Source organism: Pogona vitticeps, chromosome 1, assembly GCF_051106095.1.
Source record: "Pogona vitticeps strain Pit_001003342236 chromosome 1, PviZW2.1, whole genome shotgun sequence".
NCBI classification, from domain to species: Eukaryota; Metazoa; Chordata; class Lepidosauria; order Squamata; family Agamidae; genus Pogona; species Pogona vitticeps.
In genome coordinates this window covers 186,794,653-186,821,418 of record NC_135783.1, presented here as the reverse complement: position 1 = coordinate 186,821,418, position 26,766 = coordinate 186,794,653, and the positions used below count along the sequence as shown (strand labels likewise).

General features: G+C 42.6%; 1 protein-coding gene and 2 long non-coding RNA genes across 4 annotated transcripts in view; 2 read left to right on the top strand and 1 right to left on the bottom strand.

Annotated features, from left to right (window-relative positions):
* The window catches only part of STK17B (serine/threonine kinase 17b), a 31,007-nt gene extending 19,786 nt beyond the window's left edge, over positions 1–11,221 (bottom strand). The window contains exons 1-2 of one of the 2 annotated variants that reach the window (XM_020795306.3): positions 10,957–11,221; positions 5,179–5,344 (exon numbers count right to left, since the gene is read on the bottom strand). In XM_020795306.3, coding sequence (XP_020650965.2) covers positions 5,179–5,300 — 122 coding nt within the window. In that variant the 5' untranslated portion in view covers positions 5,301–5,344; positions 10,957–11,221. Of the gene's footprint in view, positions 1–5,178; positions 5,345–5,958; positions 6,408–10,956 lie in introns of those variants that run through there. The other variant, XM_020795307.3, reaches the window with a different exon arrangement.
* A 338-nt stretch (positions 11,222–11,559) lies between these two features.
* LOC140701960 (uncharacterized) lies at positions 11,560–15,636 on the top strand. The gene is made up of 2 exons (XR_012080987.2): positions 11,560–11,755; positions 15,259–15,636. It is a non-coding gene; the product is annotated as an uncharacterized LOC140701960 (long non-coding RNA).
* Positions 15,637–24,779: 9,143 nt separating this feature from the next.
* Positions 24,780–26,766, top strand: part of LOC144584293 (uncharacterized) — a 29,154-nt gene continuing 27,167 nt past the window's right edge. The window contains exon 1 of the long non-coding RNA XR_013538449.1: positions 24,780–24,892. This is a non-coding gene — a long non-coding RNA (uncharacterized LOC144584293). The remainder of the gene's footprint in view (positions 24,893–26,766) is intronic.

Here is a 26,766-nt window from a genome sequence, read left to right as displayed (position 1 = left end):
GTCTGCTCACAAGCAAAATGATGTGCAGATCACAGAAAAACTTGGCAGAAAGTTCCTGTTTGTTTCTTGTTCCTTTTTTTAAAAAAATATCTTGAATAGTTCCCTTGGGGCAGCATTATAATGCAATTAGGGGAAGAATTTCTCAGGAAATAAACAGTGAGTGCAATAAGACAAAGGGGTGCCTCATTACAGTGTTGCAATTGGCTCATGCAATAAAATACAAACAGAAAAAACAGATTTTCACTCCAAGAAGCATACATTTAACCTATAACTTGATGGTGACTAACTAGTTTCCTAGACTGAATAGCTGAAAAAGGCTGTTGCTTAATATAGCAAGCCATAACTAAGTAGGCCCAATGAATCAATGGAACATACAGAAGAGTGCTCACCAAATCCTCACCAATTCAATTAACGTACTCTAACTGCAAATTATGAGGGAAAACAACAGATTTCCATTCAATAAAGCTGAAGTGTTCCTCTAGCACAGGGGCCCCGCAACCTTTTTCACCCAGCGGACCGGCTGCAGAATGCAGGGCATGCCCGCGCTGGCGCACATGCGCGAATTAGCATGTTCATGCGCATGCACAAACTGTGGTGCGGTGCCTGTGCGGGCGTGCCCACATGCATGAGCAAACGGCAGTGCAGCATTTGTGCGGGCACTCAGGCACAAACGGCGGCATGGCGCTCACACGGGCGTGCTGGAGCACGCACACATGCGCAAATCAGCTATGCGGAGGTGAGTACGTGCGGGAGTGTGGTGGGAGGTCTGCCTCCGTGGCCCAGTCCAGCTCAGGCCACAGACCGGAGATTCGGGACCTCTGCTCTAACAATTATCGCACAACGCAAATTTAGTAAGAGGAAGCATTATGCACAGCGGGCACAAAATTAATTCAACTTCATGAAAACATCCAAATGCATGCTATCCCTACTTGTCTTCAGGTGTTTTCAGACATCTCTAACTGTCTGGTGTCAGGAATGGACTAGATGAGGGTGAAAAAACTAAAACTTAATTCAGACAAGGCCAAGGTGCTTCTGATCAGTCAAAAGGCAGATCAAGTAATAGGGATGCAACCTGAGCTTGATGGGTTTACATTCCCTCTGAAAACACAAGTACAAAATTTAGGGGTGCTCCTGGATTCATCTTTGAGTCAGGATGCTCAGGTGGTGGTCAGGAGTGTATTTACATAATTAAAACTCTGTGGACCAGAGCAAACCATGGCAGGTTCTTAAAGAAATGAGACTGCCTGACCACTTTATCTAGTTCCTGAGAAATCTATATGTAGGATAGGAAGCAACAATTAGAACTGGATATGGAACAACTGATTGGTTCAAAATTGAGAAAGGAGTACGACAAGGCTGTATATTGTCCCCCTGCTTATTCAACTTATATGCAGAATACATCATGCGGAAGGCTGGACTGGAAGAAACCCAAGCCGGAATTAAGACTGCCGGAAGAAATATCAACAACCTCCGATATGCAGATGATACCACTCTGATGGCAGAAAGTGAGGAGGAATTAAAGAACCTCTTAATGAGAGTGAAAGAGGAGAGTGCAAAAATGGTCTGAACCTCAACATCAAAAAAACTAAGATCATGGCCAGTGGTCCCATCACCTCCTGGCAAATAGAAGAGGAAGCTATGGAGGCAGTTACAGATTTTACTTTCTTGGGCTCCATGATCACTGCAGATGGTGACAGCAGCCACGAAATTAAAAGACGTCTGCTTCTTGGGAGGAAATTTATAACAAACCTAAACAGCATTTTAAAAAGCAGAGACATCACCTTGTCAACAAAGGTCCGCATAGTCAAAGCTATGGTTTTTCCAGTATTGATATGTGGAATTGAGAGCTGGACCATAAAGAAGGCTGACCACCGAAGAATTGATGCTTTTGATTTGTGGTGTTGGAGGAGACCCTTGAGTCCCCTAGATTGCAAGGAGAACAAACCTATCCATTCTGAAGGAAATCAACCCTGAGTGCTCACTGAAAGGAGAGATCCTGAAGCTGAGACTCCAATACTTTGGCCATCTCATGAGAAGAGAAGACTCCCTGGAAAAGACCCTGATGTTAGGAAAGTGTAAAGGCAAGAGAAGAAGAAGACAGCAGAAGATGAGATGGTTGGACAGTGTCATCGAAGCTACCAACATGAATTTGACCCAACTCCAGGAGGCAGTGGAAGACAGGAGGGTCTGGCGTGCTGTGGTCCACGGGGTCACGAAGAGTTGGACACAACAACTAAACAACAACAAAGTGCTACTTCCACATGGATTGACAACTTTCCCTTTCCTCATAAAATCTGTAGTGTAAACATTTTTATAAGTTTGTTCTCTGGTCAGCTGGAATGTTTATGAGCACTCCATGTACCACCAAGCTCAACAAATCAGTGTCAGAGTCTTAAAAGCAAAGTGTGCTGCGTATATATCACCTCCATAGCATTTAAACACTCTCTGAGCAGTTTACAACTATGCAGGCCATATTGCCCTCCTCAGCGAGTTGGGTACTCGTCTTACTGACCTTGGAAGGATGGAAAGCTGAGTGAATCTTGACCAGGCTATCTGGGATTGAACCCTGGATCATGAGCAGAGTTTGGCTGCAATACAGCAGTTTAACCACTGTGCCACAAGGCTCCTCTTAACTTCCACCAATACTTGCTTTTTGTTTTCATGCACAAAATGTTTAAAATACTTCCATGAAAAAAAAATCAATGAAGTGCCTTATCAGTATTGGACTCTTTGTTTTTGTTCACTGCACAGAAAAAATGCTATTAAAAATAAGAGCAAACTGCTTTCCTCTTATTTCAACTAATGAATTATCACATTAAATAAAATGATCTAATGTGACTATGTAATATGTCACATAATCTGCAGGTTGGCAAAATTAAAGAAATTCAGAAGCTCACACTGAAATAAATCTATTAGTCCTTAAAGAATATCAATCTTTTGCCTTTTTCTCCTTTCTCTTTTTCCTTTATCCCCCTTCAGTTTTGCCAGGATGCTAAAACATAAAAGCACAGCTACTTCTCTGGAAATGTATTCTTCTTTAATTGATCTCAAATAATAAATGGAACATGAAAATGTCACCATATTAAAGAAGAATTTACTGGGAATGACCACTTATTTGAGGTAATCCTTCACTACCACACTTAAAGAACAAAAATAATATATCTGAAGTATTTCTTAAAGCAGAAAGGCTAGTCAAGCAGTCAGGTTCTAAGATTGCACACAATCCTAGAGCATTTATACTGATCATGAATTTCTGTTCCCATAATTTACTTTATTTTTTTTAAAAATCACCTTGAAACTGCAACAAAATGTTCAACAATAGATAATCCTGGGCAGTCACATTCTTTTTAAGAAGGAAGTGTGGAGTTCTTCCTGCAATACTGATTTCTTTCTCTCCAATCAGAGTGTCATTTCCTTGGCAAAAGGGAAAAAGACTCCCTCCTCTAAGCACAGGGCATTTTAAACTGTGTCAGAATGAAAAGCCTATCACTGCCAGTTCTAACATCCAAAATACAGCTTCACAAATTGTGGATGGCCTTTGTAAGTAGCCAGTTCTTTTCCCAAGCTCCTTAGCAGGCACAGAAGAGGCTTAGAATGGGCTGGTGCTTCTTTCTTATGTCATTACAGGCTTTGAACATATTCAGAAGCTGTGAGAATATTTTGTTGCCTCCAAGAGTCTTCCAAGCTAAACACGAAGTGGACTTCCATTCTTTCCTGCCCTCTGCCAAGAAACCTAGAAGCCTCTGTCTTTTCTGCACAGCATACAGTGAGATTTCTCCCACATTTACCTTCTCCACAATGATAAGCTGCATATACAGTGGTGCCTCACTTAACAATTACCTTGTTAAACGACGAATCTGCTTGATGATGTTTTTGCGATCGCAAAACGATGTTTCAATGGGCAAAAATCGCTTTATAACGATCGGTTCCCTACTTTGGGAACCGATTCTTCGCATTACGATGCTCTAAAAACAGCTGAACGGTGGTTCTCAAAGTGGCCGCCCGCTGTGCAAAATGGCTCCCCGCTGTTTTCAGGACTTAATTTTCGCTACACAGGGAGCAGAATATGGCCGCCCTATGGAGGATCTTCGCTGGACGATTAGGTATTTAGCCCATTGGAACGCATTAACAGGCTTTTAATGCATTTCAATGGGATTTTTTCCCCACTTGACAATGATTTCACTCTACAGCGATTTCTCTGGAACGGATTAACGTCAAGCGAGGCACCCCTGTATATGCATAAATCAATGATTCTTTGCTTACAAAATACAGTAATAAGAAAGTTTCTTGATAATCTTGTGTATGGACAAACATATTGACTCTGCCATCAAAATCAGAAGTTGATTCAGGGACAAAACAACAACAACCACAACTACCACAACAAAAGAAGACAAAAACCAACCAAGCAGCTTCCTGGATCACATCTTTGCACATTAAAACCAGCCTATGCCTACCAGCATACAGGTAATCACTCCAGTAATTGTTGGGATGTGTAGCTAATTAATATTCCTGTTCAAGAATTGTGTTAATAATATTATTGTCACTATGAAATTTCATTTTCTAGACCTGCTTTCATCTTCATTGGGTTCCCCACCCCCACAGTGTAAACTAAATAATGGTGATAATGATGACAGCAATGAGCTGTCAAGTCAATTCCAACTTATGACAACCATTGCCTAGGTTTTCTAGATATAAAATATTCAGAACTGGTTCACCAGTCCCTTCTTCTGGTGGCAGTCTAGGACCGTGCAGCTTGCCCAAAGCTAGATAGACTGATTCTTCAAGAAACAAAGGGGAATCAAAGTTCTGACCCCTGGCTCCACAACCAGATATTCCAACTCTCTGAGCCGGCTAAACTTTATGTGGCTAACTATTTCACTGCATTTCTCTTAGGAAGTGGATAGTAATTCACAAAAACTCAACTGAAATAAATCAGCCTTCAAGAGATAAAAATGTTATACAGTACAAAGCTTCAAAATGAGGCTTTTCTGCATCCTGCTCATCACACAGGAATAGGACTGAGACTCTCTTTTTCTCCCCTCATTTGAGTCATGAACAGCTTGAATCAACAGAACCAACTGTTAAAATCAGTAATTACTATTTACAGTTGTGGAAGTATCCTCACATCAATGATCACAAAAAGAAAACAAACATTTTAAAAAATTAGTATATTCTCACCTTCCCAACTCTTTTGTTTCAACTTCGTAGAAACTGTGAAAGTTCTCTGTTTTTATTTGTGTCTGAAGAGATGCAAGTAACAAGCCTGGAAGGCTTTTGTTCTCTGACTTCCTCCTGGACATACTTAATGCATGGGGTCACTCCAATTCTGGTTACCGATTTTCACCTGTCAAAGGAATATTTATTTAAATACAAATACCAGATAGTCCTAGTATATTGCCATAGCCCACTCTCTTGCGTTCAGCTGGAATGCCAATTGACTCCCCCACCCATCCTGTTACACTAATGAAAGGTAATAGTCCCCCTCCATTCAAACTCTAACATTTCCAGAAAATCAGAATCGTCAAAGGGTAGTCCATCCAAGAACTTACAGATCAGTGAGCCTTATACTGTCTCACACAAATTAGCAGGGAAAAATCATTAAAATGTACAGTACTCTATGTTGAATACAAGTAACCCTTGCCAAGAAGAGTCCTCAGAACCCTTTCAGAACTCTTTGAACAAGCAACAAACACACTTGATGGATCTAACAACTATGTAGAAGAGTGTGTGCATGTATTTTTCTTTCAAAAAAGAAAACAGCTTTTAATTCCTCTTTACAACACTCGTAAGGAAATGTAGCAATCATAGATTAAGACACAGATCTTACAATTATCACTAACCCGTTAAAAGAAGATTTCAGGAATAACAAGTACTGTTGTTTCATATATTCATAAATTAAGTGTGAAGAATACAAATGGTACCATCTACAAAACTGAGAAATATTTAGGACAGTAATACCTAGCAGACTGGAAAAGATCCAAAAGGGAACTCTCAGTTGTTCAGCCTTCATTGAGAAGCAGGATTTGGATGCTCTGTCTTAAAGTCACACTATCTGCAAAGGCACTTCATGTCCTTCCTGTCACATAATTAACCAGAGTTGCATAGCAAAAATAATGCACTTCCTAAGCAGATGGCTAGTGATGTATAACAGCGGTCTTCTTAATTTGTATTGTTATAGACATTTTAATAAAGACTGCCATTTGAAACAGCTTTTGAAGACTTTTTCATATAAATATAGATGCATACATTGGCTAAAGTATATGTATATTTTCTTTCTTCCTTTTTTTTAAACTACCAGTAATTATGATAGAACGTCAATGTTACCGCAGATTTACCACAAACTCTTCCGGAGAAAAACAGAAGTCTTGCACTGACGTCTTTCAGTCTGTATCTTATTAGAATCTGTTATGATAATCACCTCATGACAGAGTCACATCAGTTTCATACCATACTACTGGCTTGAAATTCTCAGACATGTTTTTCATAAGTGATGTATTGTCATTTAAGCTGCTACTGATGCTATTAGAATCACAAACATTTTAGTTAAAGTAACAAAACATTGGAGTCTGAGTATACAATTACAATTTTTAAAAAATGAACTGCAGTGAGACCACACTAACAGCTGCCTTAAAAAGCTGAATCCAACTAAAACATCCTAATCACTACATTACAGGTTCAGACTACAGTAGTTCAAGCCCAAATGGAACCATTATACCCACATCTATCTAGTAAGGCATTTTTGTTGTATAGTTATATTTTAGTCAGTGTAGAAAATACAGTTCTTAATCTTTAGTGTAAAATGAGGCAGGTTTCAGCACACTTTGCAAGTCAAGAATTTTATACAGCTACCCTAACTTTAATATTAGACATATGAAAACTGTGATTGTTACCGACTAGTGAAAAAATAATCCCAAAAAACTGAGTTCAGAGGGGCTTGCAATTCACCCAACATGCCCCAGATTAAAACAGGTTCTTGGAATTTCAGAAAAGGGTGACTTTATGACTCTTCTAAAATCTGGCCGACTCTTATGGAGGGCACTATGCAAAAAAGATCAGTGCAAATGTAAATAATGATCACTTTTCTCCCCTTTATAATTTATAGTTACCAGAAAGAAGTTACTATTCTAGTATCAACAAAAGGCAAAGACAGCCATACAAATGGACTGATAAACAAATGGTCTTGGAGAAAAGACTCCATTGAATAGACTTTCTGACAAGTATGAACCAGCTAATGGAAGCTCTACAGTTATAGGCTCTTTCTGAGGACTTTCCCATAATGGTAAGGCAAATCAGAATCATTAGGACTTGAAAAGAAAAGTCAGAATGTAATGTGCATAAAAGTAGAACCAAAAATTATCCTGTCCAGATTAAATCAAAGAAAATCTACTAGGAGACATCTGTAAGGTAACAAGAACCAGACCCCAAACTTCCTCACCCATCAAGTCATCAACTGACCAAGAATTTGAAACCAAAGCTGTAAACCTCATGCACTTGCACTCATTTCTTGCAGGCAACAGGCTACAAGTTTTACATCTAAATACCATAGTCAGTTAAATACTCAATGAAATGCACGGATATTTGGCAATTTTTTTTGTTTAATAACACTTAAAAGACGCAATGAAAGCTACAGTATTTCAGCCTTCATAAGAAAAAAGTAAAAGACTTTGCTTTGAATTCTGCCATTTATTTGGATGTGAGATTACCTGGTTACTTTATTTATTTATTTAACTTATAGGCTGTCCACATTACCCAAAGGTCTGTCGGCAGCTTACAATTAAAATATAATAAAAAAGATAAAACAATTAAAATACAATTAAAATATAGACTCTAAAAATTGCCATCAGGACCCACAGTTGATATTATTTCAATTATAAACCCTCTGGAACAGGAAGGTTTTGACCTGGCGCCAAAATGTCATCAGCAGTCGAAACACAACATTAGCTTTACATCTCCAAAAAACCCTATGCAAACAACATGTAAGGAAATACTTCATTACAATGATGTTATGCAAATATCTTGTGTACCCAAAGATATACAGTTAGGGGGACATGGGGAAGGCAAGCAAGATTAGTATTAGGATTTGATTCTAAACAGTCTTGTTTTAGGAATCAGTGCAAAACATTCCTGTTCTATAAAGCTTTCATTCTGCTCCTTTAGAAGCTGTGAAGTCAGTTGACTTAGCTGCAACTTTATTTTTATTAATAACCCACTCTATCCCATGGGCTCCAAATAGCTTACAGGAACTTTTTCTTAATAGTACTGTCTCTTAGGGAGTTCCCAATCTAACTGATATCTCAAACCTACTCAGTAGCAAATAATTCCCACTGAAACATGTGAAACTCACTTCTGAGTAAACTTACATAGTATTGTGTTGTAGCAAGCAAATGGTTTGGAGGATAAAAGACGCCAAATTAAATGAAATGACATCATAAAAATACTTAAAAGAAAAAACAAGTTGGAACACAGCAAATAACTGCTTTATATAAAGCTACCAAATGACAATGATTTTTGAAGGCAGCCTCCTGCTATGTGCCTTGTTGTTAAAGAGGTTAGTGCTGGTTCCAGCTCTGGGGAGGATGGCCATTATACTATGTGCCTCCAGTGTGTTCCCCTACCCTATGCCAAATCTTCCACTGCTGCCCGGTGACTTGCCCTGTCTCTTTAGGTCCTTATTAGTGCAAAAAGCAGGCGAAGGACATAATTTACTGGCACAGCAATCAACACAGCTGCCATTTGAACAGCTGACCCAGGTTAGATTCTCAAGACAGAGCATGATCTCTAAGAGCTGGATTTCAGATCCACTGAGCCTTTTACATGACTGGGGGTTAGTCATTCTCTATCAGCCTGATCCACCTTACATGGTTCTTATACGGAAAAAATTAGAGAAAGGGAATACTATGTATATTGCTTCAAGGTCACTACAGGAAGAATGGGATATAGTTGTGACAAATAAATAGCTGGCTGGATAGCTCAGTAACTTAGATATCTGGCTGGGGAGCCAGAATCTAATTCGCCCACTGTGCATCCCAAGAACCAGCCTGTGTGACCTCGAACAAGCTGCATTACTCCAAGGTAATTCCAGAGGAAGGGAATAGTGAACCACATCTGAAAACTCTCTACCTAGAAAACCCTGGAAAGGGTAGCAATAAGTCAGAATTGACTTGACAGAACACAATAATAAATGCCTGTCTTCACTCTTTTGCTTGTGTGCTCAGAGGACAGATATGCAGCCAACTACATAAAAAAACCCAGCAGAATCAGGTGGCTCTACAAGTTAAGGGCGAGCATCCTACAGGGGCCACAGGTATCTGCTGAGGCCACAGCAGATACCCTGAAAACAGTGCCATAAAGTGAAGTCAGCAAATGCCACTTTTTCTGTCATTTCATATAAGACATGTTTTTACTGGTTTTAGGGCTTTATTTTACATATCTTGGGCAGATTTTTATTCACCGTAAGTTGCCTAGCACAAGTGGGTGAACTTCACTAATATTAACTTAATAAATGCAAACAGAGATGCCAGCAGCAGTTGAGTCTCTCCGGTTCCATGCATGTGTGTGCTCTTGCTCTCTCTTACTGAGCTGCTGTTTCTGCCCCAAATGGGTATGACTCTAGAGACATCCATAAATATTCAGCTTGCATCTAAACTACATGAATCACTCATAAGGGAACATTATCACCACACCTTGTGGCAATTAATTCTCCAGATGAATGTAGATGTTTTGTGAAGAAGTACTTTCATCTTACCTGTCACAGTACCTGAAACAAATCAATATTGCAAAGCTGTGTCTTAATAAAGTGATAAAAATAATGAAGATACAGTATAACTAAAGATACAGAGGCAAAACAATATCAAAGAGAAATCTATCTTCCCAGCATCTGCAGGCAAGATGCTTGGGGTCAAACAAGGACAAAGCAGGATAAGATATCAACCACCATCTTAGATGGAAAAGCTGCCCCATCAAAAATAAAAAGCCTTACCCCGGCAAGCTTGTGGCCCTAGGTGACTGGCCATTCCATGAATTTTATTTATTTATTTATTTGATTTATACCCCGCCTATCTGGCCTAAATTTTTAATAACTTCTCCTCTGACACACGTCAGGAATCCCACAAGCAAACAGACATGACTATGGCCATTTTATCAGTTTAATCGCTTTTCTGTAGAAGTGACACACAGGAGAAGAAACTTTTTTTCCATAACCATGTAACACACAAATGAGCAGAGACACCACCGGATGTTATTCTCCTTTACCCAATAAATTGACCCACACATCCATGCCCTCGTCCTTCCAAGGCTTGGTTTAAGAGTGCAATCCCTCTCTTTTCCCAAAGCGGAGGGGGGAAAAAATCTCCTTTTCTTAAGGATCTGCTTGAAATGTCTAAAACCAGCACTTTGCTCCTCTTTCAAATGGGAACAAACTGAGGCGAGACGACCAGCCCTGCAGGAACACACGAGCACGCACACACACACACACACACACACACACACAAATACCCCGTTGGAGTGGGGGCAAAAAAAGGGGTGTGTGTGTGAATCTTACCAGGAGAAGAAAACAAAGAGACAGGATGGAGAAAGGAAACCTTCTTCCCTTTCCCCCCCTCAAATACACCACCCCCCGCCCCCTGAAGTCCCGGGGCAACCCCGCCACCACCGCGACTCCCCACAGCCACAAACTGCCGCGCGGGGTGTGGGGATGGTGGGAGTTGTAGTCCACCATCTCGGGAAAGGACCAGGGCGGGGCGAGTCGACCCGCAGCCCAAACGGAAGCCTTCCTGTCAGGCCAGAGACGCCTCAAGGGCGGCGGGAGCCACCACCTCTGCGCCGGGGCTGCCGACAGGGGGCGCCTTTCTTACTCCCATCTCCTCCTTGCCTATTTGCAGGTCGCGACGCGCGTCGCCCTTCCGTCCAGACACCCCCCTCCGCCAGCCGGCGACAGTTTCTCCCTCACACACAAACCTGCGCCGGGGCTCCGCCGTTCCTCCTCGTCGTCGCCGCCGCCGTCCCTGCGCTTGCTTCTCTCTGCTTCTCGTTTATTTCCCTCCCCGCCCCGGGTCTCTTCCTCACTCCTGAGGGAGGCGGACAGGCGGCAGCGGCGGCACCCGCGGGGGGGGTCCTCTCTTTTTCTTCCCCTCCCCCTCTTCCTCGTCTTCGCCCGCCCCGGGCGGCGCGCTCGTGCCCGGCCCTCGCCTTCGTCACCTTCCACGGTTAGCGTTTGAAAAGCGCAACGCCGGGGTGGCTCTATGGCTATGGCAGCGCCGGCTGGGAGTCCCCGCCCTCCTTTCCCCGCCCAGCCAATCAGCTCAAAGTCACCAGACGGAGGAGGAGGAGCCAGAGAGAGAAAGAGTTGATCTTCCCGTTTTTCGTTCCTCCTCCCCCGTCGTTTCCTTTTTTTTTCCATTCAGGTCCTTCTTTGGGACTGGCAGGAGAGCTCATCCAATCCGTCGCAAGGCGAGAGCGAAGGGGCGGGCAAAGTCGAAGCTGAAGCGTTCAGCCAATGGGAAGGAAAGGCAGGGAAGGCGGGACTAAAGAGGGGGGAAGGACCTGCTTTTTAAATCAGTACGGGTAAGGCGGCGGTCGTGGTAGGAGGGCTGGATCTACGTCGGACCAACTGGGTGCCTGGGTTTGAAAGCGGTTAAGATCCCGTGGGTCGCTCTCCTTTGAGCCCAGGCTGAGATCCAAAGAAAGGAAGCAACTCCGTACGTGCACAGAGGCACGCCTTTCTCCACCTGCCTTGGACGTTCAGCCATGAATCCAGGTGCAAAGTCCAGACTCTTTTTTTTCCCCTGAGAAGGGCGGGAAGGAGAGGAGCTATAAGGGAAAAGCTGAAAGGTGCAGGCTTGAACAGGTGAACTCTGTACCAGAAGGTGATTTACCGCTCCCCCTAAATCAGAGATGGTACCTGGTAGCGTTTTAGCGTAAGGCTTGCTCAGAGGAGGTGGCGCTTAACTGGAAAGTTACCAGTGATTTCTCCACTTGAGAAGTCGGTACAGTACTAGAGAGGGGCACACATCAGGAAAAAAATGGTGATTTGTTTTGATTTGTCAAGGTTGATGAATTAGAAATTTACATTTTTCCCCCTGATGAATCAATAAATTAATTTGTCAGTTTGTGTTTTTTTACTTTAAAACCCTATAAAATGACACCCTGCCCAAGCACCTAGAGTCGCCAAATATGCAGGGAAGCTTCCCTTGACTATTCCTTACAAGATTTGTGAAGTTTGGGTTTCAGACATCCGAGTTATACAGCCACAAGGGAGCTCCCCCGGGAAAGTTCTTCCCAAGTATTTAGAGACAACAAAATCACAGAAAAGCTTCTCCTCACTCTCCTCTACAGCCCTTTTATGTTTGGTGAAGACTGGGTTTCAGACAGCCAAGTTATTCACCCACAAAATTGGTCCCCCCCCCCAGGAAAATGTCCTTTAGTGGTTGGGGAAATGGAATTTTTGGCAAACTTGGAGGTATGGGAAGCTTCTGTGATTTTGGTGTCTCTAGGTGTCTCTAGGTGCCTGAGGGGAACCATCTTTGGGCATGTATAATTAGGCCATCCAAAATCCAATCTTCACCAATCCTGATGGGATTGTAAAGGAGCGAGGAAGCTTCTCTGCAAATTTGGTGTCTCTAGGTGCCTTCGGGGCCATTTTGTAGCCAAACAAATGAAAATCGCTAAAAATGCATTGATTCATTATTTGTTGGAGGCATTGAATTGCATTAATAAGAATTTACAAATTAGCAATTTTTGAATTAATTCATGCCCATTTCTAGTTGCTGCAATAAGACCCATGGCTGAGCAAGCCAACATAATTTTTTCCCCTATAATCTTATGTTCCACTTATGCTTCTCTTGCACTCAAGGAAGGGCCAGGCCACAGTATTCGCTGCCTAAAAATGGAGAGAAATTTCTATGTCAAGTGCTACAACAGCAGTGTAAAAAAAAAGTGCAACTCTAGCAATGACCCTGGAAATTCTGACAGTGCTCACCAGTCCTGCCAGTTATAGCTCCCGGCATTGCCTGATGATGAATAGATGCATAACAAATAAAGGCTGATGATGACAGTCCCTATACCCACCCCACCCCATAAGGAGAGTCCAAACATGCAGGTTGCTGCCTTGCTGCATATCAGCAACTAAGAGGTCTTTTGAAAGATAATTGCTTTAAATTGTCCTCAAATACTTTGCATTACAACTTGCATTCAGATATTATTCCCCGGGGAGGTCTGTTTCTTTCCTAGTTATTGATCAGGCAATGACTAAGTTCAAAGGAAACAAAGAACCATGTGAGGCATGCCAGATGATACCATAAATCCCTGCTACTGAGTAAATTCTGGGGCTTTGAATCCTGCAAGTCTGGGCTCCACCACACTCAAATGAAAGGATACCACACACACATGCCAGTGTCCATCGCCTCAGTAAGACAGGCAGTGTGATATACTCTACTGCAAGTCCGAAGGCAACCCTTCTGCAGGCAGATATCTGCATCCTCTGTTAGTCTTGCAAGCAATATTTTATGAGGGCGATACACATAAAAGAAAGGGATGAGAGAGATCATATAACAGCATCCAGATATCCCCAGGCATGATGGCTGTACAGAGTGCATAGCTCTCCCAGAGCCTGGAAACATGACTTTTTGGTCTAAAACTCCCAGACATGCCACATTTTGTAGCCCCTCCACCTGTATATTTCAGGTACTGTACTGAATAACACCTTAAGGAGTAGGGGTGGGGCAAAGGCCTGATTTTTTACTTGAGGCACAGGAATGTCCCTTGAGTTAAGGAAGGTGCCAACAACAACATTTTACGTTTCAAAATTGTATTGCTTATGAAAACTACACAGGTTGAAAAATCTGCAATTTGGCAACCATTATCTACCTGATGAGGTTTCTAAATTTACTAAATTGACTGATCTGATAAGCATTGCCAGAACTGCAGAAAGTGAAAATGTGCTGAATGTGCTAGAGTAGTGCAATTCACTACACTAACAAAATGCTCGTAGTCTGTGACTTACTTTAGCATAGTAAGACACAGAGTAGGCTCATTTGAATCAGTGGAATTTACAGAGGGGTTGATTCACCAAATCCACATTGATTCAGTGGGTGTACTCTAGTGCAATTTACTACACTAAGCAACAGGATTTTGGCCACTGTCTCCTTTTCTCCTCTGAACCCAAAGTGACCTTGGTAGCCAGGTGGGCGGTATAAAAGTTAATAATGATAATGATGATAATAATAAAAACTCTGAAAGTCATAGTGTATATTTCTGTGAAATTTTGATGAAAACGCTGCTATGTTGTATTGAGGCTTATTGTAGAAGGAAATCATTTGTTGATTAGATGCAGTTCTGAATGGCAACTCAAATATCACTGAAGTTTTTATATTTGAGAGGACATACTGGCATCTTTACTTCATACAGTCTCCATTCTAAAACTAGGTCTTTTCCAGTACTCCCATTGACTGTCATTTAAAAGTAACAAATGGCTATAACTCTTCTTGTCATTCTTAGAACCGGATGTCACTTTCAAACATAGTAGCCCATTTTGACAGGATTATGTCTACCAAATCACAAATAGGTACAAGGACTGTTTATCTTCCATTTGTTTTTATCAGTGATCCTGGTTTGGCAAGGTGGCCTCTCAGTGCACACAGCTCATGATCTTTACTAGACAGAGTGATCGTTTTTAGGGTTCCAGCTCATTTATTTTCATCTGGCTTCTGCTGATCCCAATAAATCACACTTGGTAAATTCAACATTGCTTTCTTCCATTCTTGACATGCTTTTGCCTCTTTTGCAGTCTTCACAGAAATAGATTATATTACTTTCCCTTAAGTATTTCACATCCTGAAATTAAAGCTTAAAATGCGCACCCACAAACATATTTCAATGAGCCGATACAGAGTTATAGAATTATTGAGTGCAATTTTCCATCTGGAGATAACAACATCCATGGCTTGCCTACTACTACTTGATGAAGAAATTGTTGCATCTTAGCATGGCCCTGTGAAATCAAGGGGTGGATTTCATCCTCCTAGGGAAAATGCCCAGTAGGAAAGATATGGAGCTGAAAATAATTATGTTAATCCAAAACCATGCATAAATTAGTGCCAGACTATGGGATATAACTATGCCCCTCCACCAGGCTACAGAGAACAGCCAACGGGGAGCAATGGTACACCAACAAGGACGCATAACCTCAGTGTCCATTATTCTTATACTAAAAGTAATGCAAGTCATCACAGCACCTCTTTTGTGTTTTTATCTTCACTTTAGGAGACAGGCAGAGGGCCAGCACACAACAAAAGAAAGCACTGTGAGCCAAAACACTAAGTACAGTATTCATATGGTGAAACCCCTGAGGATCTACAAGATGTTTTCTTCATGGGCGCATGTGACGACTGCTAACTAATCAGCTGTTTAACACTGAGCTACTAATTTCAAATAACATATAGGATGCCAGGAAGAAGTTCAAGCTGGGAACACCTCAGACCATGGATGCCTGTCTGCAATGGTGGGCCCTTGGTCACCACTTTAAATTCCACACAAGACTGGAGAGCATTATGAAAAACATGAAATGGCAGCTGGCTGCAAAAACATATTGTCCAGCAAGAAGAGGACAGAGATTGGAAATAATGGCTAAGATCCAGAAAACCGCCTGATCAAGAAACCGCCTTCAGCCGCAGTTTAAATTGGCACAAAGGAAAAGGGGGAAATTTTAATTTAATTGATTCAGCACAACAGTGATGGTCTAGCTGAGACAAAATAATAATAACTTTACCTCTTCCTCCACAGGGGAAGTGTTCAGTCTGGAAATATTCTGAAGTGGCTCACTTGTTAAGCCACTTCAGAATACCATAAAATGACACCAGAAAAGACTCTGGGCAACTTTTACAGCTACAAGACTAAATTTTAGTCCATTCCCAGAGATCGTGCATGCTGAGAACAGACCAACCTAGAGTGCACCAACCTGCACCAAAAAAGTAGAAGCCATGATAGAGGCTCAAAAGGGTGCAGGTTGGGATGCTCTGGGGCCAAGTTGGGATGCTCTGGGGCCAAATTCTACTGATTACGTATGTCATTTGGTCCCCAGGAAAAAAAGTGAACCAATCCACCCCCACTATTCACCAAACAGTGGGACCAATGACCATCTGAATGAGGCTTAAGACTCAGTCCAGATCAGACAGAGGTGCTGTTAGTGGAATTTGTGATCACTTATTTTCAAACCATTCTGGAGGACATTGCATTCCCTCCAAATGATCCACAGTCTGTGTTTCTTCTTGGATCAGTCATTTTCGTGATGCACTGGTTTCAGAGGTATAAAGCACCTTTTATTCACTTAAACTTATATGCCAAACTGGAAAGAGATAAACTTAGTCATGCTGAGGTAGCCTCCCATTTTGGACCACAGCAACATGTTATACACAGGACTGCCTTTGAATATGGTTTAGAAATCTCAGCTAATTTACAACAGTCCATAAAAACTACTGGTTAGGATTGGCTATTCTGATCATATTACACCAATATTTCCCCCCCCCCCATCTTTGCTGGCTTCCAGTCTCTTTCCAAGATCATTCGAAATCAATGGTATATAAATGACTGAATTTTATTTTATGTATTTGTAATTTAAAATATTTTTACCCAGCCTTTCACCTTAAAAAGGAGCCAAGGCGGCTTACATCATTAAAAGACAAAAGTTAAAAACAGTAAGTATAAAACTATTTTTGAAGAATCAAACAAATACCACACAAAAAATGGTAAACAAAATGAACACCAAAACCACATTCAAAAGCAACAAGGCACAAAAATCCAGTTTTTAAAAGCCCACTTAGGCACCCAATCACTAATGGAAAGCTTGCCTGAAGAGAAAGGTCATTTGCCTGCTTGCGGAAGGGCAGCAAAGATGGGGCCAGCCTGGCCTCCTGTGGGAGGGGATTCCAGAGTCTGGGAGCAGCGACAGAGAAGGCCCTCTCCTGTGTCCCCACCAAATGTGCCTGGGAGGGTGGCAGGACATAGAGATCAATATGTCTGTCAAAAGTGAGCCCACACACCTGTTTTATTATCATTTCGTGTCACCCTACCAAACAAAGGAGAAGCACTCAACCCATGTCATAGCCTCAGTGGACTGGGGCTCAGAGTCTATTCAGCACAGCATGAAAAGAAAAATACATCATTCCTAGCATACCATCTATTAGCGGGGATGAAAATTAAAAGATGGCTGCAATTAAGAGGCTTTGCCTTGCTATGAGACCTGGTGCCAGCACGCAAACTGACAGCACTTGTGTGTCTCTCTGACTTATTATGTCTCCTCACAGATCCTTTTTTAGAGCCAGGACTCTGTCGTGCTCTGAGAGCTGTATAAACAAGCATACTTAAGAAGTGGAGAGCCCTGGGAATATTACTGGAGTATTTATTATTTATACAGAGCTTTTGGCACACATCATACTTTAGAGAAAGAGAGAGCTGACAGAATGAAGCCCCCAAGGACCTCGGCATTTAAATGATATGGAAAACAAGGGCTGTAGGAGTCAGAGGCCAAGGGAAACGCTGTGAGGAGGAGCAGCAGCAGGAGGCAATGGTTATGGCAGGCCCAGAATCTAAAGTAGATCTCATGTGGTGTATATCGTAGTTGACTTTAGGCAGGGCCAGTTCAGGACAGCTTGCTGCTTGAGGTGAAGAGTAAGCTGACTGGGCTGGTGGCTGAGGCTTCCTTTAACACTGATAAAGGGACGGTGTCTTCAGCCATGCCTGAGGCAGCAGGCTAGTTGAAGGCCTCCAGCACAGGTTAGGGTTGCCAGGTTTGTAGCTTCCCATTTTCTGAGATCTCCAGACTGATGCCTCAGGTGGGAGTTGAGGAGGGCAGGGTCTTGTGTAACAATTAATGTGTCCACGAGAGAGCAAGACAAGACAACGTGGATTTCCTGCATTGCCTCTTAAGCAAATCTATTGCACATAGGGACAAATGTTTCATGCTGAGGCCTGCTGCCCAGTTGGAGTGAGGAGGAGATGGGTGCCCAGGGATTAAGGCCGTCATGGAGCACACAATAAAGCTTTGTCCTCCTCCAGGGCTGCTTGCCTGAGACTTGTTGCCCTGCCCAAAGAGCAGGGGAAGGAAGCACAACCATTTACTGTACACATGTTTAGCTGGCACTCTGGGCTCTCACATACCCATCCCTGTTCTCACATGGAGGGGAACAGCTGGAAAGTTCATAAGGGACACCCAAGGAGCTATCACTGCTGCTCCCCACACTGCCTCCTTTGTGACTTGAGGTGATGATGCTTTTGCTTTGCTTGAGGGTAATGGAGTTTTTAACCACAGTCCTAAGAAGGCATAAGTTGTGAGCTAGTCAAAGCCAGGGCACCTCCATCGGCTACCAGGTGCCCAATAAGGCAACTATGTGATAGTCTTCAAACTGATGGAGTACCTGATGGGACTTCTCTTTTTATATATACATAAATATCCCTTTTGTAACCAACACACTCAAAATTTAGTTGGATTTTATTTGATAGGAAAAGGCTATACGCCAGCCAGGGCCAGCCCTGCCATTAGGTAGACTGGTCTCGGGCTGGAGTGCTGGGCGCAGGGGCAGAGCCACCACCACCACCATCTCTCCACTTTCTGCTACCTGAGCTGGCTGCTGCCACCACTCTTTCTCCCTGCTACCATCAGCACCCAGCTGCCTATCCCAGGCTCTCCTCAGTCAGTCATGTGAATGACACCTTGATCCTGAGGGTAAATAACATCTTGGGTCCAAGACATTACGGCGAGGGGTGTAAAAAAAAAACCACAATCACCTGAACACAAGAATGTTTTTTTGCTACCTTGAAATGCTGCCTCTTCACCTCCTGGTGAATGTTGTGTCGTTGTCCTTCTCTACCCAGCATTCATTCATTCATTCATTCATTCATTCATTCATTCATTCATTCATTCATTCATTCATTCATTTGATTTTTATCCTGCCTTTCTCCTTGAAAATGACTCAGGTCAGCTTACATAATTAGAAAACAGTATTTAAAGCTAACAAAGAAGACTATAAATACATACTTAAAACAAATACTATACTAAAAAAACATAAGCAACACAAAAACACATTCAAAGCAGTAAGGCACAGCAATCTATTTAAAAACCTAAGTCAGGTGGGACATCACTCAGAGAAAGCTTGCCTGAAGGGAAAGGTCTTCATCTACCTGTGAAAGGACAGCAAAGATGGGCCCAGTCTGGCCTCCTGTGGGAGGGAGTTCCAGAGTCTGAGAGTAGTGACGGAGAAGGCCCTCTCCCGTGTCCCCACCAAGAACACCTGTGAGGGTGGGAGGACCTAGAGAAAGACCTCTCCTGATTATCTTAACAGGTAGGTTCATAAAGGAAAATATGGTTTTTGAGCTAGCTTGGACCCAAGCTATTTAGAGCTTTATAGGTTAGAACCAGCACTTGGTATTTTGCCTAGAAACAGATCAGCAGCCAGTGGAGCTGCTGTAACAAGGGGGGGAGGCGATGTGATCGCCGCAAGCAGCCCCAGTTAGAAATCTGGCTACTGTGTTTTGGGCCCGCTGGAGTTTCCTGACACGTTCCATAGTAGGCAGCCCCATGTAGACTAAAATAAAGTAATCCAACCAGGCTTTAACTATGGCATGTACCACCGTGGCCAGATCACACATTTCCAGGGATGGGCACTTCTATGTCACTAATCTTAATTCTGAAACTTTGGCATCCAGACTCAGAGGCAAATCCAGGAACACCCCCTAGCTGCATATCTATCTTTACAGAGGGAGTGTAACCCTGTCCAGCACAGGATAAATATCTGCTTTTCGGTTGACCAGGTGCACCTTGGTCTTGTCTGGATTGTTTCAGATTATTTACCCTCATCCACTCTATTACTGATGCCAGACACTGATCTAGAGCTGAAACAGTTTCCTCAGATTTAGATGGCAAGGAGAGCTAGAGTTGGATATCATCCACATACAGTACTAGCGACACCAAACCCCAAGATTCTGGACAATCTCTCCTAGGGGCTTCATGTAGATGTTAATAACATAGGAGACAAAACACAAGCCTGGGGGACCCCGCACGCACGGGTCCCCTAGCACCACCTTCTGAGTTTTTCTCCTGCAGGGAGGACCGGAGCCACTGTAAAACAGTGCCTCCAAATCCCATCCCAGAGAGACAGGCCAGAAGGATGCCATGGTCGATGGCATCAAAAGCTGTTCAGCAGATCCAGCAGAACCAATAGAGACACACTTCCTTCGTCCAGTTCCCAGTGTAGGTCAACCACCAAGGCAACCAGAGTTGTCCCCTTTCCATAAGGTTGAAGAGAGATTGAAATGGATCTAGATATAATCTGAGCTTGTGTCAGCACTGGACTTTACAGTTCATCACATTCTTAACGTACAGAAGAATTTAACTCCAAACCTCTGTCTCTGCAGCCAGATGCCTATACCACTAAACTATCTAGCAGTTTACCAGTTTGCTATCTTTTTATGGACATCATCAGAGGTGTCTGTCTGTCTGTCTTTGTCCATATCAAAGGAAGGTATAAAGAGAGAGTGAGCTACAGAAGGCTGCAAAAGATAAATTCCTGTTGTATAGCCCATGTGCCAGTCGCCTGACATGATTGGACTTATGCAGCTGCAAAAACTTTTCATATTTACAGCTTTAACAATGGATATGACTCAAGGCACAGGCTGCAACATTTTGTACATTTGTAAAGGAAATACATATACCTATTAGTATCATAAACCAAAAAACAAATTGAACATGCTGGCTTACCAGGGGTTAAAATGCTCTCTTAGACAAGAGCCAGTGCTATCCAAATTAATACTGAAGAATCACCAAACTTTGTATGCATCAAATAGGACCAGCATTTGCCTTCGGGGGAGTCTTCCTTGTCATCTACCATCCCTCAGGCACTGGGTGAGAGACAGTGTCCTGGGGGAGTTTGGCCTGGACTTCCTTGGCCTCTCCTTGCCGGGAGATAGACAGGGGAAGTGTCACCCTGTTGATACTCCTGGACCTCTCAGCGGCTTTCGACACCATCAACCATGGTGTCCTTCTGGATAGGCTGGCTGGGTTGGGAGTTGGGGGCACTGCTTTACGGTGGTTCCGCTCCTTCCTAGCTGACCATGTCCAAAGGGTGGTGCTGGGGGACAGTTGCTCTGCCCCATGGCATTTATGTTATGGGGTTCCTCAGGGATCGATACTGCCCCCCATGCTGTTTAACATCTACATGGGAGAGGTCATCAGGTTTGGGCTGAGGAGTCAGCAATATGCTGACGATACTCAGCTCTACCTCTCGTTTTCCACCAATCCAGGTGAGGCGGTTTCTGTGCTGAACTCGTGTCTGGACCTGATAATGGACTGGATGAGGGTTAATAAATTGAAACTCAATCCAGACAAGACAGAAGTGTTCTTAATAGGTGCTTTGCTGGACAGGCTGGAGGGCCATTTCCCTGCCATGAATGTGGTTGCACTCCCCCTAAATGACAGGGTCCGCAGCCTGGGGGTGCTCATGGACCCCAGTCTAACTCTGGAAGCCCAGGTGGACTCGGTGACCAGGGGCACCTTCCTTCAGCTGCGGAAATTGTACCAGCTACAGCCCTACCTGGACAGGTGGAGTCTCATGACAGTTACACATGCACTGGTAACATCTTGTACAGATTATTGAAATGTGCTCTACATGGGCTGTCTTTGAAGATGGTCTGGCAATTGCAAGTGGTCCAGAATCGAGCTGCGCGGCTGGTGAGTGGTGGGGCACTAGGGGACATATCAAACTGATTCTGATTAAATTACATTGGCTACCAGTTGCTGCCCGGGCCCAATTCAAATTGTTTGTTTTTACATATAAAGCCCTAAATGACTTGGGCCCTGGATACCTGAAGGACCACCTCCTTCCATATGAGCTTACCCAGCACTTAAGATCTAGCCAGGGAGGTAAGAGGGATGGCTTCTAGACAAAGGGCCTTTTCAGCAGCTGCCCCAGACTATGGAATGCCCTCCCAACAGATTCGTCTGGCCCCGATGCTGATGACATTTTGGTGCCAGGTCAAAACCTTCCTGTTCCAGAAGGCTTTTAACTGAAATAATATCAACTGTGGGTCCTGATGGCAATTTTAGAGTATCCATTTTAATTGTATTTTAATTGTTTTATCTTTTAATTGTATTTTAATTGTTGTAAGCCGCCCAGAGACCTTTGGGTAGAGTGGGCGGCATATATGTTAAATAAATAAATACCTTCTGCTCCCGTTAGTTTGCTTGACCTGTCATACCATCTCTTCAAGTAAGTTAACAGAGGTGATAACAGTTGGAGAGGTTTCATACTCTTATAATTATTTAGGTTAGATAAGAGACACCTTTCAGAATCTAACCAAGACCCATCAAGTCCAACATTTGTTCTCACAGTGGACAATGAAATAGCTATGGAAAGGCCAGAAGCAGAACGTAAGGGCAAAAGCACCCTACTAATTATACAAAATGACTGAATATACTCCCATTTAAGCAGGGCTGGTTCTATCATTAGGTAAGTGAGCTAATCTGCATTGAATTATCTAGGTTAAAAATCCATTAAGTCCTATCCTCAACTGAGTATCCTTAATCCACCCCACCCCTTATTCTTTCCTCCACGCTGGCCTCCCTCTCTCTCAACCATGATATTCATGTCATGGTCAATAATAATAATCATGTGCTGTCAAGTCAGTTCTGACTTATGGCAACCCTTTTCAAAGTTCTCTAGGTAGAGAGCAATCAGAAGTGGTTTCCCATTCCTTCTGAAGGTATCCTGGGAATGTGCAGCTTGCTTGAAGCCACACAGGCGGGCTCTTCTTCCCAAAAGCACAGTGAGGAATCAAACTCCCAACCTCTGGCTCTGCAGCCAGAAACCTAAACCACTGAGCTATCCAGCCAGCTGTATTAGGGTTAGAAATCCCACCCCCACCAGTTCTCTCTCTTTCTCTCCACTTCTTGCTTCAACAATATTTTTCATGTTGGCCTTTTTTCATCCTCTACCCCAATACTTAGAGGATAAAAATATAATTTCCTCAGGCGAAAACTCCCAGGCCATATGGCCTAAAAAGCTATAGCCTGTCTGTTTATTTAAGTGGGGACATCACTAGTACCCGTGCAAAATTTAATGTTTCTAAACCTATCATTTTGGTTAGAGGGCTGCAACTTCCAGAAACTCCCAGCATGCCTAGTCAGCCAAGAAAGCTCTCCAGTTATTTCAGCTGGGATCTGTGCGACTGTGAAATGTTGTGTTTCTAGCTTTTACTGTTTCAAAAGTCTTTTGAAGTCAAAGCCCACACAGGTAACTTCTTTAGACTATGATGCCCAGAATCCCCAGGAAGCACGAACAGTTTAAATTAGATATGGGCATGAATCCCAAGAAAGTGACCTTTAGCAGCTAGCTTGCGGAAACCCAATCTTCACCAAACTTGCAGGGATTGTAGAGGAGAGTCATGGGATGCTTCCCTGCAATTTTGGTGTCTTTAGGTGCCTGGGGGACAATTTTACAGCCCAACAAATGGACAAATCAAAAATTGCTAAAAATTTATTTGTATTCGTCATTGAGTCATACAAATACGAATTGACAATTTAGTGATTTTTTTGAAATAAATTTGGTGATTCGTTTTTAAATTTGCGCCCATCCCTAGTTGAGGTCTGACCTTTCCAGTTTGTTCACCTAGCATGTGTTGGGAACTGTATTTCTAGGTCTGAGCATATCAGATAGATGACTAGAGCACCCAGACTGGCCTAGCAAGATCAGTCAAGTTACCACCCACCCAGTTTTATAATTAAATACGACATATGAAAAAAAAGTGTGTCTAATTCTTACCTTTTCTGAGAGGTTTGTGGGCAAACCAACAAACACATTTTCTGCTATATTGATGAGGTGAGGCAACCATCCCAGGTGGAGGATACAAGAGGAGCACCAATGGCTTTCCTCCAGAGGTTCCTGCCTATCCTCCTCCTCTGTTGGAGGATGGAGCTGTGTGTGTTGTGCAGTCTGTCCTGATATCCTGAAGTGCCCTGCTGCCTTCAGGTAGGGTGAAGGACACACTGGATCCCATTACCAGCCATATTCAAGTCAGATTCAGCTGGTGGTCCAATTAGCTTTTGCAGGTGAAACAGGAAAAATCTTGTCCTCAGGCACCTAAATGTCTTTGGCTGCCTTGTCTTTAACTATATTACTATTGTTTAATTATTTTTCAAAGATATGTATCCTACCAAATACAGCTTCACTGAGCCCTGAAGGGCAATTAGTCCCATTACTGTAGTATCATTTGAGTCCCACACTTCTCTGCCTCACATGCAAAGCAAACCACGGGAAAGAGGAGGACATTTTTACATATACAGTATAACCTATTACTGCTAGGAACTTCAAAACAAAGTCTAAAAGTGACAATTGAATAATCAAATCCTCTTCTACCACCCTGTCCCCAATAACTTCTTTATATTTTTACATAGATTTTCATCTCTTTATGAGTTGCTAAGAAAGAAACACCTTCAATATCACAGGAAAATATACTTCCAAGAAATTATTGCCTAGAAAGAAGAGTAGTGATTGCTTGTCCAGGTTCATTCCTTTTAATAAGCCTTACACAAGCAAGGCTGGCCAAAGATATATGATGTGGATAGCTCACTCGCTTAGATAACAGTATCTGGCGGTGGAACCAGAGGCTGGGAGTTTGATTCCCCACTGTGTGTCCTTGATTTGATGATCCATAGGGTCCCTTCCAGCTCTGCAGTTCTAAGATGATGATGATGATAGAACTCTGTTGTTTTCATCTGGTGTTTGTTGTTTTGCTCTAGATGTATTAAGACATCATACAAGACATCAAAGCAGCATTGCAGCACATGAAAATGAGTGAGGAGCCAATAACTCAGAGTAGTGTGTGTGAGTACTGTTTTTCTTCCAAAATGGTAGGTATGAGCTCTTTCTTTCCAAGAAATGAATAGAATCAACACTTCAGTGACCCCCTCATTTTTAAAAAAACAAAATAAAACATAGAAACAAATTACTTACATCCACTAAATCAAATTACCCTTGACTTCAACACATGTTGAAAACATTGTATGGCATGACAGAAATCTCTGGGCAGTCAGTAATTTATACATTCCTTGGCTACAGGCAACAATGTCACTCTTGGAAGTCAATCAATACATGCCATTATCTGCTTAATCTCCCTGAAAGAAAACCACATCTTATGCAATGCAGGATTATAAGGTGACAACAACATGTATCATCATCATGCTTGAAGCGCTTTACTCCCTTCCCTTCCTGTTTGTCTTTTTTTTTTAAGGTGATACATAAATTACCAGACATAGGGAATGCCCTCAGAGGGTTGCCTCATCCTGTCAGCAGTAAAAAAAAAAAAGTATTGTGTAGCTATTCTGCCTTTTGCTCCTTAATGCGTTTTCTGAGCCAGGAAAAAGTGGAAGAAACATTGAGAAAACCCAGGTTACAGATGGGATATGTCCTCTGAAGCCCCTTGAAAATTCTGGGAAGGGGAAGTAACTAATGGTGACAATGTCAATAAAAGAGATTTAAACCAGCACTTAGAAGAATGGGTGACAGCCCATTAAAGCTTCTACCAAAATCCAGTTTGTCAGTACTGCAAGACACTGGAGGAAATCCTGTTGCTTAGTGCAGTAAGTCAGAACTAGAGTCAGCCCATTTGAATCAATGAAACATATGGAGAAGTTGACTCACAAAATCCCCACTGATTCAATGGGCCTACTGTAGTTGTGACTTACTACAATAAGGAACAGGATTTCAGCCTGTGTGTTGTTTTCATTGTACTACAAAACCCAGAACATTGAAGTTCTGCTGTGATTTTCTGGGAGTTGTAATCCACAGAAGCAACCAGTCCATAGAGGGAAAACAGAAAAGAATCTGAAGCTTTCCTATCCCTCTCTTTTGTTAAAACAAAGCATTTGGGTTGAAGAGGATATCTTTTGGGACTCAGCAAAACTCTGGAAGCAAAATCAAGAGCCTCTTTTGTGTATTTCCCCATTCTTGTTAAACTGAAAAAACCCCATCCCTACCTAGTGCTCGACACTAAAATAAGGAGAAAAAAAATTATTTCTTTAAGAGACAGCTTGCACATGGCATTACAGTTGAGCCCTTCCCGGTTTGAGCAGAAGGCGGGCAAAACAAGGAGGGTTCACTCACACCCACACGTTACAACATCAGTGATAACATCTGGACATGCCCAGCACCTGATCCCTAAGGATTGCTGTAATCACAGAAGCAAAAGCAAGATAAAAACAGAACAAATGGAAATGCTGCCCCCCTCCCCGTAAATAAACAAGCCATGCCAGCCAAACAAAACATACCACACACTCATGCTGAAAGACTGGATCTATTCACAATTAGCACATCATTTAGTCAATAGAATAACCATGGAAAGGAACAATGAGAAACATGGCACAAACAGTGGGGCAAACACCCATCTAGTTGTTTCCCAACTTTGGATTCTAAGGCCTGTATCAGGAGCAAAGAAAAAGACTCAAGTTACAGAGATTTTAAGATCTCCAACTTGCTGTTGAATTAGCCCGAGAATGCCCCATTGGATTTAAACAGGGTTTGCTGTCACCTAAGGAGGTCCTGGTCGGCATACCTCCTGAGTAGGTTCTGGAAAAGCCCCACTGTGCGTAAAACAAGCATCACATGCAAATAACAGGACAGGAGGATTTTGCCCAATGAGCCTTCACTGGGCAGGGATGGTGGTAAATTGAACACTTTTGTTCAGTTAAGAAAATGTATTGGTCTGGCTCAATTATTTTTGCTCAGG